General features: G+C 46.2%; 1 protein-coding gene across 1 annotated transcript in view; it reads right to left on the bottom strand.

The window, feature by feature from the left end:
* Positions 1–17,334, bottom strand: part of COX10 (cytochrome c oxidase assembly factor heme A:farnesyltransferase COX10) — a 562,763-nt gene that overhangs the window by 202,324 nt on the left and 343,105 nt on the right. Inside the window, exon 5 of the mRNA XM_085616802.1 lies at positions 6,218–6,288. Coding sequence (XP_085472928.1) covers positions 6,218–6,288 — 71 coding nt within the window. The remainder of the gene's footprint in view (positions 1–6,217; positions 6,289–17,334) is intronic.

Here is a 17,334-nt window from a genome sequence, read left to right as displayed (position 1 = left end):
TGAGCCTGCATGGAGAAGGGCAAAGAGCGCCTCACTAGTTTGGGCGGCCTGAGAGGGCCAACCAAACAGTCATTATGCACTAAGAAGTGGGCAAACCACTTGTCCCCTGCCCTGCTCAGAGAGCAGAGCAGCTACGAGAGCAGAGCTGCCCCGCCCACCGGCAAAGCAGCAGGAAGCATTAAAAATGATGATGACTCAAAGTTATTATCATTTTATGTTTCTACTATTTACGCTCCGTACTGCTTAAAGCAGAGGGGCGACGCTCCTCTGCCATATCGGAGGAGCCGCCACTGGGTAAACAGGCATGAAAGTCAGATTCTATCCATGTGTTACAGTACTGTATGTGAATGCTTGGTGAAAATAAACTGATATTTGGAGACCGATAATGTATTTATTAAAAACGAAAATCTCTTGAGTTTAGTTCAGCAAAAGCCAATATGTATTTCATTTTGAAATATCTCTACTTTCCAAAACTGGGAAGCTAATGCTTCCATCAAAATGCCCAAGTAAACAAAATCAGGATGGAATGAATGCTTGGTTTAATCCTAGCCACAGGAATTTACTTGAGCCACATCCCTGTCCATCATTATTTTGCACTCACCATGCCACCTCAGATTTATGAAAATCAACCATAGTCTAGCTCCAATAGGAACTGTCCCACCCGAATTTCCAAACCAGGCCCTCTCCGAACCAGAACACAGGCATCCCAAGACTAGTCTCGTGCTGCATGTGTTCCGGTTTAGGAGGACATGGCCTGGCACTTCCAGCTGGGTCAGAACTGCCTCAGGCGGGCCATGGCGCAGCACAGCGGCTGAGGTTCAATCTATTCCCTCAGAACGGTGGGTACATTTTGGGAAATGGGCGGGCCTTCTTGCTACATCGCCGCGGCTCAAAGCGCCACTGATGAGATTAGACCTCGGTGCTGCAAATTGTAACATCATTGTGAACACTGTTTTAGGTCTCGCTTGAGCCAGCGCATGCGCTGCTCTGCGAAACATTTAGTAAGTGGCTTTTAAAAGTGCTGCCACACGCTTTTGCTGGCCTAGCGCTTGCAGTTACGTGCGCGAGCACGCACGCAGCCGCCAGCTTTCAGCGCCCGATCAGGTGCCATCTGGCTTTCCTTTATGGCTTTCCATTGCCGCGCGCACCACTGGCAGGCTCATCTCCTGCTCCCCCTCTCAGTTAACAGCCCCTCCCCGCCACAGAGCGCCGTGCGCACCACTTGCAGGCTCACCTCCTGCTCCCCCTCTCAGTTAACAGCCCCTCCCCCACCACAAAGCGCGTCTCGCCGCCGCGCGTCTTGTTTTAGTCTTGTTATTTTTTTCTACTGCCACTGTCTCCTGTCCACGCTCTGCCTCTCTGCCCTCTCGTCTATGCTGTTCCCCTCTGTCCCTAATCATGCTCCCTGCCCGTCTATCCCCTTTCCACGCCGCGGACCTCTTCCTCGTGCATGCTACGTGCCTCACCGGTCCACCCTATATGCATCCCCCATTGCTGCTACTTTTCCACTACTGTCCCCACACCACCATCCACACAATGCTTCTCCGTCAATAGGTCTGCTGTCCCAGGGAGGGCCTCTCCCCGAGCACAGCTATATCTGCTCGTTTGTGATGCTGCCCTGTCTCCATGACTCTACAACCTCCCTGGGCACCCTTGCATCACCCACTCCTCCAGGCACCCGTACGTCAACCACTGAAGCACCATTGCATCTTAATGCCTCGCTGTAAAGTTCACCCACACTGTGCCATTTTGCAGGCCAAGTCGCGAGTGGCGCCTGCCAACGCAATAGCAGATCTTCCAAAGAACAAAAGCATCCATAATTCCGGGCCCTGCTGGCATTCCCATCTTTCTGCCACCCTCCTTTGGAATCAGCAGCCTGTTCTTGGCAACGGGGCATCCTTGTGGGAATTTCTTCCAGTTGGAAAGCACCAGGCCGAGCCACAGCCTGCCTTTAAAGCCACATCAGCTACTTCTGGTTCTTAGCAACTTTTTACATGAAGTACCAGATCTCAGCAGCACAATTAAGCCTTCGCTTTCCCATACTCCTGTGTTTTTGGATGCCGGGATTTAGACAGACCCGCCTCCTTCGCCAGGTCTGGTGAGTGATGATAGATGTAATGAGTCCTTAAATTTTCTTACCAAAAATTAGCCCTATGCTTTATGTAGGAAAATCAGATTGGCAGAATGCTTAAAGGATTAATTAACCTGTATTCAGCACGGAATTGCCATCCTGAATCAAATTTGAACGCTTCCGCCTTTCATCCTTCTGAGGTCGACAAAAGTAGCATCTTTGTCCTGTTAATCTTAGCAATTATTATTTGCAACTTCAAGAAACTTTGATTCTAAGCAAATGTTCCATAAAAGTAAATATACGTTTGTTCTGTTACTTTTGGGGTCTGTAAATATGTTTTCGAACTGTGGTTGGCTGCTGCACCGTCCTTTGTAGTACACAAGTTAGACAGCTTCGAAATTCTCCCTTTCCAGTATGGCTTCCGGCTCCTTGTGAGCCCTGGATGGGTGGCATAGGGGGCATTGACAGCTGCCCATCTTCCCTTTTAATGGCTTCTCCCGAGGGTGCTCAATGTACAGTTTACTCCCTTTCTCGTTTCGAGCAAGGGGACAGCGCAGCAAGGTAAGCTCTACTTATGAAACAAACTGTTATTTCTTCTGTATTATTTTGTGCACCACTCCAGGAAGTTAGAATACTGAACTTATGTAATGCACAGAAATGTCTGTTGTCTGTGCTTCATTGAAATTATTACAGGATTTAGCAGAACAGGGTAGATGAATGCCTGAATTATCTCTGCCGAATTTTCAACGTACGACCGTTGCTGCCACATGGCCCTATGTACAAGTAATAAGAGTATAAGTGCACGTTGAACAAGTGGATTCGTAGTTTTGTATCTGAGATGAATTGACTCACATGTACCTGTATTTGGACGTCTGTTAGGTTGAAAAACAAAAAGTAACATGCACCTAACCTCCCACCCCCAGTAAAGTCGGGTTTTATGCAAAAGACATGCAGATTCAATACATATTCTTTAGTTGTCTTTCACTTACAAAGTTCCCGAATGCATAGCTCTTTCTCCAAGTTTCCATCTATTTAGGGGACATTTCGGCTGTTGCAATTCGTTTCGTAGGAGTTCCTAAATTGCATGAATTTCGTGTTTTTCATGCCTCGTTATTACTATCAACTTGCCTTCAGAAATGACCTCAAGGCCTCTATCAAATAGCAATAGCTTATTTATGGTTTTTGAGTGAAAGCTCCCTGGTTGCAAAAGTGCTATTGTGAACTTAACCAACCTGCAGGAACTGTTCTGCAGATACAGCGTAATGTGCGTCTACTTCAGATGAGAGGTGATACTTATACTAGGTCGAGCCTACAAGCCGATCATGAAGTTAATCAGTGCTGTACATATAAACACAACTCACATCTATTGTTTTGTCTCTGGTTTCAGGACACAGACTTGTTTTGTGAGACCAGGGTCCTCTCTCCCACCAGGAATCCTTCCAGTGACACTCACCCCAGCTCTTCCATCCATTCTGCTCTAATCTCTTCTTCACAAACTCGCAGCTGCCCCGTCTCCCACTCCCTCTCATATTCCTTCTCGCCTGTCCCATTCTTCTCTACCCACACCTTTCTCCCCGTCACTCGTGCACACTTCTCTCTATCTCTCGCACACATATCCTCCTCTGGTATTACGCTCTCTCCTGCCACGCATTATCCACAACTTCCCTTTTTAGGTCTCGCCTGAGACAGCGCTTTAGCGCTGCTCTGGCGAGACTTATAGTAAGAGAGTTTTGGAAGTGCAAACAGTGCTTTCAGGCCTCCAAATACAGTGCATGTGCGTCGGCCGGGCGCGCGCACCATTTGGAGGCCTCAAAGCACTCGTTTGCTTTCCCTTTCTCGGGCCGCACGGCCGCTTTGACACAGTGCATGTGCGCCGTGCGCGCGCCCCATTTGGCAGCCTGCGTGTACATTTCGCGGGCGCTTTGATGTTCTCATCAAAGCGCCCGCGAAATGTACACGCTATTTGCCACCCCCTCCCTCATCCCACTTCCTGCCCGTATTGAATTTCACGTGTTTTCGACACTGACCTATTTATCTACTCCGCGCTTACAAAGCCAATGTGTGTGCTGAGCCCAACGAGTTTATCTTTCGTTCATATCAGCGCGATGCCGTTCGCGATTGGCAAACGTTGCATGAAAAACTAAATTGTAGTGCGTTTGTATGCAAAGTTAGGGCTGAGGTCCAGGCTTCTAAACTCGTCTAACTGGGTGATAACAGAATGAAAACTTTTACTTAATTGTCACTCAGCATAGGCACAAATCACAACGTAAAATCTAAATATACCTACTTACACAGATCATCTGTAAACTCAGTCTATTACCGGTAAACCCAGCTCATCATTCAACGGATATCATTCGTTCAATAACTTTACCACTTCTGGGTCGATTAACAACCAATCCCATGTCTGATCATATTCTGCTAGACCTTCTTGGAGTGGGCGGTACTGACGATATGAGAACTAGCCTAGGATTTGAGCATTTCAGTCACCTTAGCCAATCGCAATACGCCGCACAGGATTTGAAACTGCTGATTGGCTGCGATCTTAGCATGCGCTCATGTCCGCAGCAGTTCTTACTCCTAGTCCGGCAGTCGGCGAGTGGCTCCGCGCGTTATTTGTAGCGCCAGCTAGCCAAGCTGCTTGGTTCAGGTACACGTGAGGTTAGTTAGTTGCGCGCCAGTTGTTGGCAGCCAGGGTCTTTCACGGCAGGGTATCCAGATTTGGATGCTACCTCCTGGATCAGAATAGTGCAGCATGAAGCGAAGCGGGCCAAGAAAGATCGGAGCGCGCTATAGTTACATCCATTTTTCGGGGCTCCTTTGGGGTCGGGTCTTTAAGCTTTCTACGTTCCTGGGGCTCACGCCGTCACGTGAATGTCACACAGGCTGCAGCTTTGGCGCTTATTGACATTGTATAAATAATGCTTATGTGCTGGTGCCGGGGCTTCGTTTCTCACGCTTTGCTCTGTTGCTTGCTCACCTGGGCGTACATGGATCACATTCTGCATAACGCCCTAGGGGAAACCTTGACTGACTGAACAGCTCCCTTTCGGCTTGACTTTACGGCCAGAACTGCCGTCTTTGGAACAGGGGAACCAGTGCGAGCCCCGATCTCTGTCCAATACCTAAAAAACATCAACATGACATTGTGTCGTGGCACTGGTGCTCATGTAGAGCGCTCCAGTACCCCAGGTGCAAGTTCGCGCCATATAAAACTGCTCAAATAAGCACATGCAATTTAAACACTGGTCTACATGGTTGCTGTACCGGGGATGCTTCGATTCTGCTCACAGGAAACAAACCTTTCTAAACTCTTCCCTCTGAATCTTCCCCTCCAAAAAACCCTTTTTACTCGCATCCAAAAGCCTCCATCTACTGCTATGACCTTAAAAAAAAAACAAGCATTTGCAATGCAATAAGTCTCGCATTTACGCGAGTTTGAGCTATTGACATTGCAAATAAAAATACTTTTTATTTTTGTTTTTCTTTTAAAAACATAAATAAAAGGCATTGTTATTTACAATGCCAATAGCTGAAACTCTCCTAACTGCGAGACCTATTGCATTGCAAATGCTTGTTTTTAAATTCCTTTTCCCATTGTCACTTATTTTTCACCTCACCTCCCACGTAACCTATTTCCCATTACTATTTCTACAGCGCCGCAAGGTCATACAAACAGCAATAGCACTATGCCAATATGATCACTCCACTGCAAACAAATCAAGCATTGGAATAGCCAATAGGTCTCGCCTTTGGGACCTTATAAGTGTTTAGCCACGCAACAGTTGATGTTGTTGCACCAAGGATATTGCGCTGCATAACTAAATACTTATAAGGTCCCAAAAGCGAGACCTATTGGCTATGCCAATGCTTGTTCATTTTCGCTTCCAGTTTCTGGACTATATATTTTATTTTTCAAATAAGATCGCTGATTTTATTAGTAGCGCTTTGCGTTCCTGCTGCTCCATAGCTATTAGGGAATGTGCCCATAGTTAATGCTCTGTACAAAGTTATTAACATGAAAACGACACGGGGCCATTCATTCGCTGCTCACAGGGGGGGGGGGGCACACAATACCTACGCGCGGCAGCGCGCGCCTCCACTTATCGCAAGGGATCAGGGCGGCCTCTCGGCATCAGACAGCCTTACCTGATCTGCCCTCGCACCAGAGGCCTGTTCTTCGTTCTGTTCATGTTGGAGTCAAATGGAACCTCGAAGTACTGCAAGGGAAGCAGAAAAAGAGTCAAAGGGCGTCCAGGGACGTAGAAAACATACAGGTCGCAGTTCAGTTCTTATAATCCTGAAGCCAAGGACCGCAGAAAAATGTACAGACCTGGTGGGGTTGGAACAGGGTCAGTCACATCACCAGCTTAGTCTAAAATGCCACCCTAAGGACTCCCTCCTCTACCCCTCCCCCCACCTCAACACCACCAGCCTTTAGCAGGCACACACAGTCTAATTATTCAACATTTTTATTCAAATATATTTTCTGCATGACTACAAAAAACATACAAGATAAACACATACATAAGAATAAAAGAATCGTTTAAGAAAAATCTCATATTCAATCATAATACAGCCCCCTTACGAGGTTCTCTTTAATTCCGATGGGGTTGGTAACTGGAGTTACCCTACTCCAATGAGGCTTAGTCTCAGAGAGAAATACCGAAGCGGACAATTAAGAATTACCGGGACACTTTAGACCGGAATTACTGTTTTGCCTGTAATTCCTAATTTTTAAGGAGACGGTCAGGGTCTCACTTGTAATCCTCAGTATATCCTGCTTGTCCCCTCCCCCGGAGTTACTGATCACATGGCATCTGTAATTCTGGGGAGCAATTATCAGGAATTACTTTTGGGCTCTTTTAATGAGGCCCTTAGACTTGAAGGAAAAAAAGACAAAATCAAATTTGAGCCTTACAGCAGTTGCCAGCCCCAGGACAGAAAGTAACAAGCATTTGCAATACAATAGATCTCGCATTTACGAGAGTTTAAGCTATTGTCGTTTACAACGGCAATAGCTCAAACTCTTGCAAATGCGAGAGCTCGGCCGCTATTGTCACGGGTTGCTTGAAAGTGAAAGCAGGCATGGTGGGGAAAGGACGCCGTACCCGCAGTAGGAGAAACCCATTAACCCCTTCAGTGCCCATGACGAGATGGTCTCGTCATGGAGCGCGGTTGCGCTGTGCCCATGACGAGACTATCTCGTCATGAACCCCGCCCGCTAATGCAACGCCCGGCACAGGGCGGGGAAAGGGCGGGGCACTGAAGAGGTTAAAGAAAAGAGTGCTTACAAACTAAATAACACATGCCGTGTCGTGGCCGAAGTAAAGGGGCTAGTCACCATGGGTGTTTACAAATGCAGACAAGGCGGTACCAAGGAGGGACTAACAACCCTAACAACAACTCGCAAGCCAGCGTTTACGAAGGACAATGACACAAGCCAATGAAAAATAACAGTGGAGAGTGGGCGGGGCTTCTCTTGTACCACCTCCACCACAGCAAGTCGAGCAGCGCATGCGCACGGACTCAGGCTTGGCCTAAAAACACAGCCACAGAGGCTTTCCTTAAATTACCAAAATTGTGTACATATGTAGGTAGCTGCCCCTGAACGAATTAGAAATAGAATATCATTAGACACAGCCCTTCTACGGTCAACTAAAGCAGAAACCTACTTCACTTATGATATAATTATAATTAAACTAATATATTACCTGCTCTTGCGGTACATGCCAGTATGGGGACGCCTTTTTAAATGGCCATGTTTGGAGGTGAAGGCTTCACATTTAGACTTTCTTTAGATAGTTGGTATTTCTATCACAAACTGTGTTATTACTGCCCTCTAAACAAAAGGTCAGGGCAGAAGAAATGGAATAGAGGCCAAAAGTTAGGAAGGGAGACCTGAAAAAAATCTGCCTGGTCTCCTCCAAAACTTGGCACAACAATAGAATTTGGACCAATTTCTCTAAATGAGATTACCACCATCGACAGTTTAAAGGGGGAAGCTCAGATTCCTCACTTACCTATTGTCATGAGCAAAGAAACTCAAGAATCAGAATATATTGTTTAGTCTTTCAAATAAATTGCTGCACAGATATTTGCACAAAAAGCGTCAGTCGGTCCCTTGGACCGCACACATTGTAATGCATCAGTCAGGCGGCAGTAGCAAAAGGCAGTCAGATCGCAACAGACGACCCGTCGGTTGCGGTCCAACTGCCATCATAATTAGGCCCGGTGTTGGGAACAGTATTGTCACCTGCATGGTAAATGGGTGTTTACCCCTGCCCCAGATACCCAACTGTATATGAAACTGGTATCCTCAGTTTTATTCTGGCCATAGGGCCACGCTAATCTAGGATTTTCCCAGGGGCCTAGGTTTTCCCCAGGAAATATTATGTCCCAAACTTGTTCTATGATTTGGAGGGTTGCGCCAAGTTGCACTGGACTACTGTCCAAGCTCTGGGTACATCACATAAAGCAGTGGGACAGAGTCTCTTGGTCTATGAATCTATGATGTGAACAGACCTTTTTCTCTCTCTAAAGGAGGAGGAAGCCTATGTGCTCCTCTTGTATAAAATATCACTGTTATGTGAAACTCAGAACGTTGGGCTAGCATCCCAAGTGCACGTTGAGTGAGTGCAAAGGCAGTGAGTGTGTAGCACGTGTGGTAGACCCAGACACTGAATTGAGAGTGAGTTGAGACCGGGCTAACTTTAGAAATTAATTGAGGAGCTTGTACGCAAATGGCTGCTGATTAATTCTTCCTGAGCACTGCTACTTGGTAGGAGTGAGGGGCTGGACTTGAGTTTCTGTTGTTCAGGGTGAAAATGTTTCGATGAAGGGCCCTCTGTTTTGTCTGTACCGGATTACTTCGTCAGAAAGGCTATTGACAGTCAGATGCAGAGATCACATACTTTACTGTATCCTGTTTTTGCTGGTGCTGCTTGGAGCCATCTCCATTGCGACTTGTGGTGGGAGCCTTCACTGTGCACAAAGGATGTGTCCGGAGAGCAGGCTGAAAGAGAACCAACCCAAACTGGCTCTGAAACCTTAGACAGTGGATCCACGTCTCTAGTGCACAACATGTGAGATCCTAAACACCCCACTTTATTGCAGTATCAGGTTCTTTTTGATCATGGTAGGGAGTGCTATGCAGAGTACTTAAAGAGTTGATGTGCAGTCGACCTGGAGGTGGCTGTCTGTCAACCAGTCTCCAAGACGTGAAGAGACGTCATCTGATGTCTGTCTGCACTTTCTGCTGGAGGCCTGCCTGCCTTCTGCAAGAGGGAAAGAGTGAGTCTGACCCTACAGGAAGAGAGACAGTCAAGGAGGAGAAGTTCAGCATGTTCAAGGAATGAGGAGCACCCACAAAAAGCTGACTCGCCCAGATAGTGAAGCCAGGAGTGACTTGTGGCATGAAGTGGTCTCCTGGCGCAGCTTCCGTGTGAGCTGCGTAAGACTGTACCAGAACAAGTATACGGTGTTTCCTGCCGCCCAGCAGTCTGCCACAGCCTTAATAGGTAGCTGCTAATACTGTGACTGAAAGCTGTTTCTCCTCCAAAGTTGGAAGCCATGATTGGCCCGGAGGCTGCAAAGGGTATTTGTAAACATACAAAATAAGGACATCATGAAAAGCACTAAGTGGCATGGCTGTCGACAGGGGCTCGAGAGCATACCTGGATGAAAACTAAGTGAAAATGCAGCAAGACTCTATTGGCTGTTGAGAGCTGTCCCTGGCAGAGGAGGCCTTCTGTGTTAAAGAAGATGGTCCTGTGACCATGGTAGACTAATCAAGGATCGCCTACCCTTAAATCCACCTGCAGGTGGTGTCAGCTCAAGATGCTAGGCAGGAAGTGTCCAGTGAGGAGGGAGAGCAAGGTCAGGCAAGGATCAGGAGCTAGATGAGGGGAGTCACAAAGTGAGGAGATGTATCCCAGTCAACAGGCCTAAGCTTACAATGTTATGGCGACAGTGTTAAAAGGGCTACACTGTGGAGAGAGTGGGAAGAGACAGGGAATTTCCTTTACAGTAAGAGTAACTCTGAAATGACTCACGGAGTATCATGCAGTAATACAATTAATGGTGATATAAGGAGAACCGCTTGTGAGTGAGCAGTATGATTTCTCAATTAAGATAACTGTAGCTCGGTCCATGCCTTTTGAGATGGAAGCATTTTATGGCGCTCTCCCAGAACGACCAGAACGTCCATTCGTTGACCACTGTGCTAACAGGAGCCACGCTAGCTCTATAGCGTGGCTCCTGTTAGCACAGTGGTCAACGAATGGACTAAAAGTCTTGTGTCAGTGGCAAGCACCATGAAATAGGGCACTTTTCCCTCCGGCACAGGTCAGACAGCACTGGAAGAAGAGTGCGTGGTGTTTGAGGGCATAGCAGCGCAACTTGCTCTTGAAAAAGTCCCGCCCATGTCTTGAATTCCAGATCTGAATGTCAGAGTGGATACTCCTGCTATGTAGGCTTTGACGTCATGCAGGTAGGTAGTAAGCTAATGTTCGATTGGAACAGGTCTGGAGACTTTGAAGAAAGTCTACCCAAGGCCTCCTGGTTAATTTAGAAAAAGAAACTGTACTATTTCCAAGGACATGGAAATGGAACTAAAACAGACTGTTAGAGGAAGAACTGAGTCCTTAAGTCCTGAGAAGATCGTGACAGCATTTGCCTGGTATTTATCCACAAAGAAACGGTGTCCTGAAGACCTGGAAAGATTTAAACAGCATTTTCCTGGCATTTATTCATTTAATGGGGAAAATAGCTATCCAGTTATTTAATCAGAGGGGATATTTGGCATTAAAAATGTTCACCTTTTTCAATGTGCTTCTGTTAAAAATGTGTCTCGGTTTCCAAAAACTGCAGGGTTCATAAGGGAAAGCAACAGTTACACTTTTCCAGTATTAGCATGTGCTTTATGCACCTTATAGTGTGTGTCAGGGTAGCAAGCTTTCATGTTCAAGTGGACTGCTGTTGTTTGGGGTTTGCACTTTGGGGAAGATGTTGCGTATATATGTGCTGGTTGTGTGTGTCCAAGAGTTGCAGATGTGTGAAAGAACAGTACCCCGTCGAGAGAGATACAAGTTTAGTACACTTGCTTGTGTGGTTGGTGTGAACTGGGGAAAAAGCAGTAGTCTGTCACTAGAGGTGTGCCATAGTGTGTCAAGTTGGGAGAAGAGTAGTACTCTCTCGCAAGACGCTGCAGGGGGGTGGGGGGGGGGGGGGTGGAGTACTTATTGACTGAAAATGTTGGGAAGTGCATTACCCAGGTGTGCTGTGGGTAATAACCACAAGTTTCACCTGAGTCTGCTTTCTGTACAAATATGAAAATTTGTCGTGAGGGTGGTACAGGAGGCCGGGTACTTTTGTGACAGTCTTGTGGAGCATTATATTCAGTTTGTTTATAATGGAGTCAGTTATTGTTGTGTCTGAATGGTAATGTTTGATGTAGCTCTAGTGTGATGTAGAGGAGTGCTTCTTAATCTGAAGATGTAAGTAATGATTTATTGTTCAGTTAATTAAAACTCACAATATAAAAACGAGCAATATAAAAACATAATCATCACGTTTAAAAACCACTTAAAAACCATACTTCTCTCTTTTTCTACAGAAAATTATAAATGATATTTGAGTGTCTTTTGTGCTGAGCTTGTTGATAATGCTAAGTGGGAGGCAACGCCCTGTTCTTATACCGGATATTGAACCTGAAAGTCCTGTGAAGTTTAAAGTGCCAATGCTTCAGGATCTAAACATGGGACTGCGCTGTCTGACCAAAAAACTGCGTAGCTCGAATGAATTTAGCCATTTAAAATGCCCGTGCATTTAGATAAACATAATTAATGCTGTTTTGCTGTTCACTGTTCTCTTTGGTGTTGCATTTAAGTCTCTCTTCCGTTGTGCCAAAGAACTTTGTAAATCGGCAGTTTAAGTGGATTTCGGATGGATTGAAACATAACATTACTGCCTGCGGGTCCTAATGCCGCTCTTTTTTAAAAATTGTGCGGAAGGATTGGTAAGATGCCAAAGCGTAACCTTAGGAATTTTTCTTTTATCTTCATTTTGACTCCTGACCTTAAGTAAATTTGAGGTTTAAGGACTTTATAGTTGCTAAGGACTGGCCAACCATGTGCCCTTTTGGCCAACGTTTCCTTGTCTTCTGTTATAGAGATTGCCTTGTTGCTTTTGTTACGACCTTTTTGAACCTCTGATGAGTTATATAAGTGGCCCTGAGGTCGGTTAGTCCCAGTCTTTTTAGTGAGTCAAACAGGTACTCTCTGGCAGGTGAAGTTTCAAGGGATGTCAGTTCACTCCAAATGTGCGAGTTAAGAGTTCCTGGGTCGGCGCCTCTGATCTCATGGCATCTTTTTATGTATCTCCCCTACTTTCCACTGTTTGTTTTGTTAATCTGATGATGTGGTTTGGTTTCAATGGTTGTAATACCAGACTACTCTAGTGCTTGACTATTTTCTTGTGTCAATAATTTTTCAGTATGCACCTACAGGAGGCTTTGATCATTGCATTTCAAAGATGCCCCAAATCCTTTCTAGTGCCGTTTTCAGAGGGCAAGGTACATGCTTTCTTTGGCCTGGCCCTTGGCCATGCTGGTTCGACCAGCTAGTGTGACTGTGTGTGCGACATATTATTAGTATGCCGGGCTTTATGTTTGTTTGCAAATGTGTGGTGGATTGTGCTCTTGGTGGGTTTTGTATGTTGTTAGTGAAGATGGCTACAGTGTGAGAGTGTATTGTCCCGGTGTCACCTGCATTGTTTAGAATCGACAGGTGGACGTGTAGGCACATTGTGCATGAGAGAAGTTGTGGTGAAAGGTTTTGTGTTGGAACCCGGTTACGAGAGTTTTGAGTTCAGGGGATATATTATTAAACTTTCCATTTTTGTTTGTGCCTGAAAAGTGTAGATGAAGAAACAATAGGGAAACTGTATGCTGAAGGAAGCTGGCAACTCCCATTCCCCAGCTGTCACGTGTCTGAATGTTCGTGACTACTTGTCCTGCATGCATAAACAGCGTATGGCGTCATTGTGAATGTGCGGACACGTTGCGGTAGAGCCTAATGTCTGTGGAGGTCGTAAGACGTGCTGTGGTACTGGTAGGCACAAACTAATTGATGTCTCGTTTGTTAGACATGATGTGTGGGGAGTGTACCATCCAACTTCAGCAGACTACCATTCCGAGAATATTCTACTTTTTTTTTTTTCTGCATTCCGCTTTGGCAAAGTCAGCCGCGTGTTTACTTTTGCATCGCGCTTTCACTTAAAGTGAAAGCGCGATGCGAAAATAAACACGTGGAGGCCTTTGCGGTACCGTGCTTGCCCAGGTTGCTGGTGTCAGTTCCTGAATCCAGAGAGCATCAAAGCCAACAAAAAAAACCCAGCACATTATATGCTTGCATACCTCGCGATCCTGTGAATCACTGTGCTGACTCGCAGGGTAAGAGAAAGTCAGCCGCGTGTTTATTTTTCGCATTGCGCTTTCACTTAAAGAGAAAGCGTGATGCGAAAAATAAACACGTGCCTGCTTTTGCGGGACCGCACTTGCCCAGGTTGCTGGTGTCAGTTCCTTAAACTTCTACTGCGTTCAATTGAGGTGTATGGAGAGGAATCCAGAGCATAAACGCCAACAAAAAAACCCAGCACATTATATGCTTGCATACCTTGCGATCCTGTTAATCACTTTGCGGACTCGCAGGGTAAGAGGAATGGTGGTGAGAAATCTAATGGAAGATAATCTATTAACCAGAAGGAAACTGTTCACATGTAAGAATCTGAAGATGGCGGCGGCACTGGACGTACTTTGAGGAGCTCTGCGGCCGATCCGTCGTTAATCCTGTAGTATCCTACGCATCCTGCTGTTACTGCCCTAAAATCTGCCCCCGCTGACTGTGCTGTATGCAATAAATGGAGCTGTGGCGCTGGCTCTGCTGCGGAGCATCTGCGGCCGGGGGCAGTGTCGGCTCCTGCAGCGCTGTTGGCCGTAAAGATCGTGACCTATGTGACGGGATGGAAGACCCTCTTTGCCCGAGATTTAGTGCCTGCCTGTGTCTGCCCCCCTAACCTCCCCCCGCTACCAGATCGTGGTGAAATCTAGGACACTGGCTGGAGAATCGGCCTACCAGCTCTCCATGACCCCAGAATTTCACACTCTGGGGATCGCGGAATCGGAGCCGGTGTGGCTTGCAGTGTGGCCAATGAACGATGAGGCAACTGCACCTCTGTGACTGTACCTGGTGCCACCTCTTGCCCTGAAGCCCCCCATTCGTGAAATGATGTCCTGTTGCCAGCGCAGGACCTGGTGCGCCACCTGTGCCTCTGCTGAGACCCATCGAGAGTTGATATCTGCTGCCTAGGGATTGCCTGAACCCAGAACGAACCCTGAATGATCATGTTCTCATCGGATCTCATGCAGTGATTTGTGGGTCGGGCCTCTTTGGTCCCTGGATGGGAGTTCTCCTGGGAGCGTCTGGTGCTGTCTGCTTCCTTTCGGTCCACGGTGTTGGCTCTTCGGCCTTCTCATCCGGGCTCCCGGCTTTGCACTTTCCTGGGGTCCTTTTTTAGGTCTCGCCTGAGCCAGCACATGCGCTGCTCGGCGAGACATTTAGTAAGCGGCTTTTGAAAGTGCCACCACAGGCTTTTGCTGGCCTCAAGCTTGAGTGCACGTCATCTGTCACATAACTCCCGCTTCTCCCCCTTACCCACCACAGATCGCTTCTCATGGCCGCTCGCGCGCGCACGGCCAATGCTTGCATCGCTGATCGCGATCACTTTCACTTTTGCGAAGTAAGTCATTATTCTGGGCAGTATGTATGGTATTCAAGTTAAAGGCCAAAAGATTAACCAAAGCCAATCCTCTCAACTACCTGCTATATGAGAGTGGATCGAACCGCTGGTTGGGCATCAAGCCACAAGAGGCAGATTTCACTGTTACTGCCTCTTCATATCTAAATCACGAGTTGGGAGGTCACTCGCCTACGGTTCAGTTGCGACCTCGGGCATCAAACAAGCAAGTCTGTTTGCTCGGGAAGCAAGCTATTACTCCCACTCACAACACCTGGTCAACCGATACACATAAGACGGTTTTGCACGCAGATCGTCAGAGTTGTCAATAAAGTGGGTGCAACACATCAGCTGTTTCCTGATGAGATCATTGATGTTATGAGACATCCTTGAATGGGAGGGGACAAGCAAACTATGCGCTACAATTCACACAGCCTATATTTTTGCTTCTGGAACTCCCCCCTTCAGTCCAAGAACCTCACTGTCCGTACTACAGATGTTATACACACATGCACTTGTTACCCTTCACTTCTTTCCCGCTGATAGCGCTTGCTTCAACTTTTCAAAAGCCTGCCCGCAGCCCGTTAAACGCCCGTCTCCTTCCCCATTTTGCAAACCTACTTTTGCTTTAAATTACACAGGACTTTCATCCAGGCGCTTACCAGTCTCCGCCTCCTGCATCCCTTGCAGACGCACTGTGCCTAGCCAGGCAGTTGCGGCTTCCAATCAATATAGCAAGTCTGAACACATCCTTTAACATGAAATCCTATCTAGCCGCTTCTGCTCTTAATCCACACCCCTCGCTCCCCGGGTAAAATCTATCACAAGCCCTTCACATGAATGACCCCGCCCCTCCGCCTCGGGGAGCAACTCAACAGCTAAACCATCTCGAAGCCTTTAGCGCTGCTGCCCATAAGGTGGCGACTAAGAGCAAGAACACGACCTGCTTCTTTGAGCCCAAGAGCGTTTATCTTGACAACCAGCACTATTACCGCCATGTTTCAGTGTGTTTATCTACAATGTTAACCTCGCTCAAGAATTTGAAAGCAAAGACTTTGTGCAACAGGGATATTTCATCGGTCTTCGAATTTGTCTCTCATAACAAAAAATGCTGGAATTTAAACTTACACAATAGTTTGAATTACTTCTTCCTGATGAAAAGAGCAGCAGATGTGGTGCGAAAATTAGTAAGAATCAAGGAGACTAGTGGACTTGCATGTGGTGTGAGGTTCTTGGCAGCACCACTTTAATGTCCGGAAGAAGACAAAGTACGGAAGAAGAGGTAAGAGTGCTCTGTGCCTCACCCGGAATTACAACCAATGCACTTCCAGAGTAAGGTAGGTGTGCAGCAGAGTCCACTCCGGCGGCTTATCGACTAGCGCTCTGTTTTTGCTTCATAAATACATGTCTGTTTAAATACGCTGTTTACATGCGTTCTTCCACTTTATTCTGCATTTGGATACATTTAAGCGTGATCATGATTATTCGATTATGCGATGCAGAGTCAGGCAATCTTGCAAACTATTTAACTTTAGATACATATTTAAAGTGCTTTTCATTCATGTCCAATCTGTACTTCTGCTTTACAAAACTATGCCACTTAATTCTTTAAAACGGCTCTGGTATGGTATTGTATTTGTCATTTGTATTGTACGTCGATACCACTAAGGTGGCCCCGAAGCTGGTTTTACTACGTTGATGTGGAAGAGTAGAAAATGCATTGTTGCCTGTGTGTTTTTCATGGAACAGTTTTATCTACTTCACTCTTTTTTATCTACTCTTTGGAGTAAAATGTAATTTTACGTATACTGAAAACTGGGATATAATATGGAAGGTGCCTTGCAATGTACATGTAAGTGACAAGATAATTATATGCTGTTTAGATTCTGCATGCCTGTAGTTATACAGGCAGTCCTCACAGTTCAGGGAAGTACACCCATCCTCACTCGGACGTATGACATTGCATGTATGTCGTGCATTCCCCCTGTTCCAAATGTCAACTTTCGCATATTTGTTTCTCACTTAAAATTAATTTGCTGCCATTTTTCTTGTACAAGGAGGCATTGAAGGAAGAAACTGGATGAAGGATTTGGAGTTGAGAAGAAAAATGAATTGGCAAATCCAATGTTAATCATTTTTCAATTGCATGCATGCCACAAAAAGAAAACAACATCCCGCCGCTGAAAAATGGTTGCATATTGTATTTTTCCTAGAATGGACCCCTTTGAGAAAAGAGCTTTGTCGAACAACCATCTATACATAGGCGCAATTATAGATAACAGAAGAACTCTCAAGCAGACCACAGTGTGTGAGAAACAGGTAGTTACATGGGAAGCAGCTGTCCTTGACCAAGAATCTGAAATAAGGAAATAAATCTATCCTTGAGGCTGTCTGAAACAGAGTAGAGACAAGCATTGGCATAGCCAACAGGTCTCGCCATTGGGACCTTATAAGTGTATAGCCATGCAACA

The sequence above is a fragment of the Triturus cristatus genome, chromosome 7 (assembly GCF_964204655.1).
Source record: "Triturus cristatus chromosome 7, aTriCri1.1, whole genome shotgun sequence".
In the NCBI taxonomy this organism is placed as follows: Eukaryota; Metazoa; Chordata; class Amphibia; order Caudata; family Salamandridae; genus Triturus; species Triturus cristatus.
Note: the sequence above shows the minus strand (reverse complement) of the source record. Positions and strands in the feature narration are given on the sequence as shown.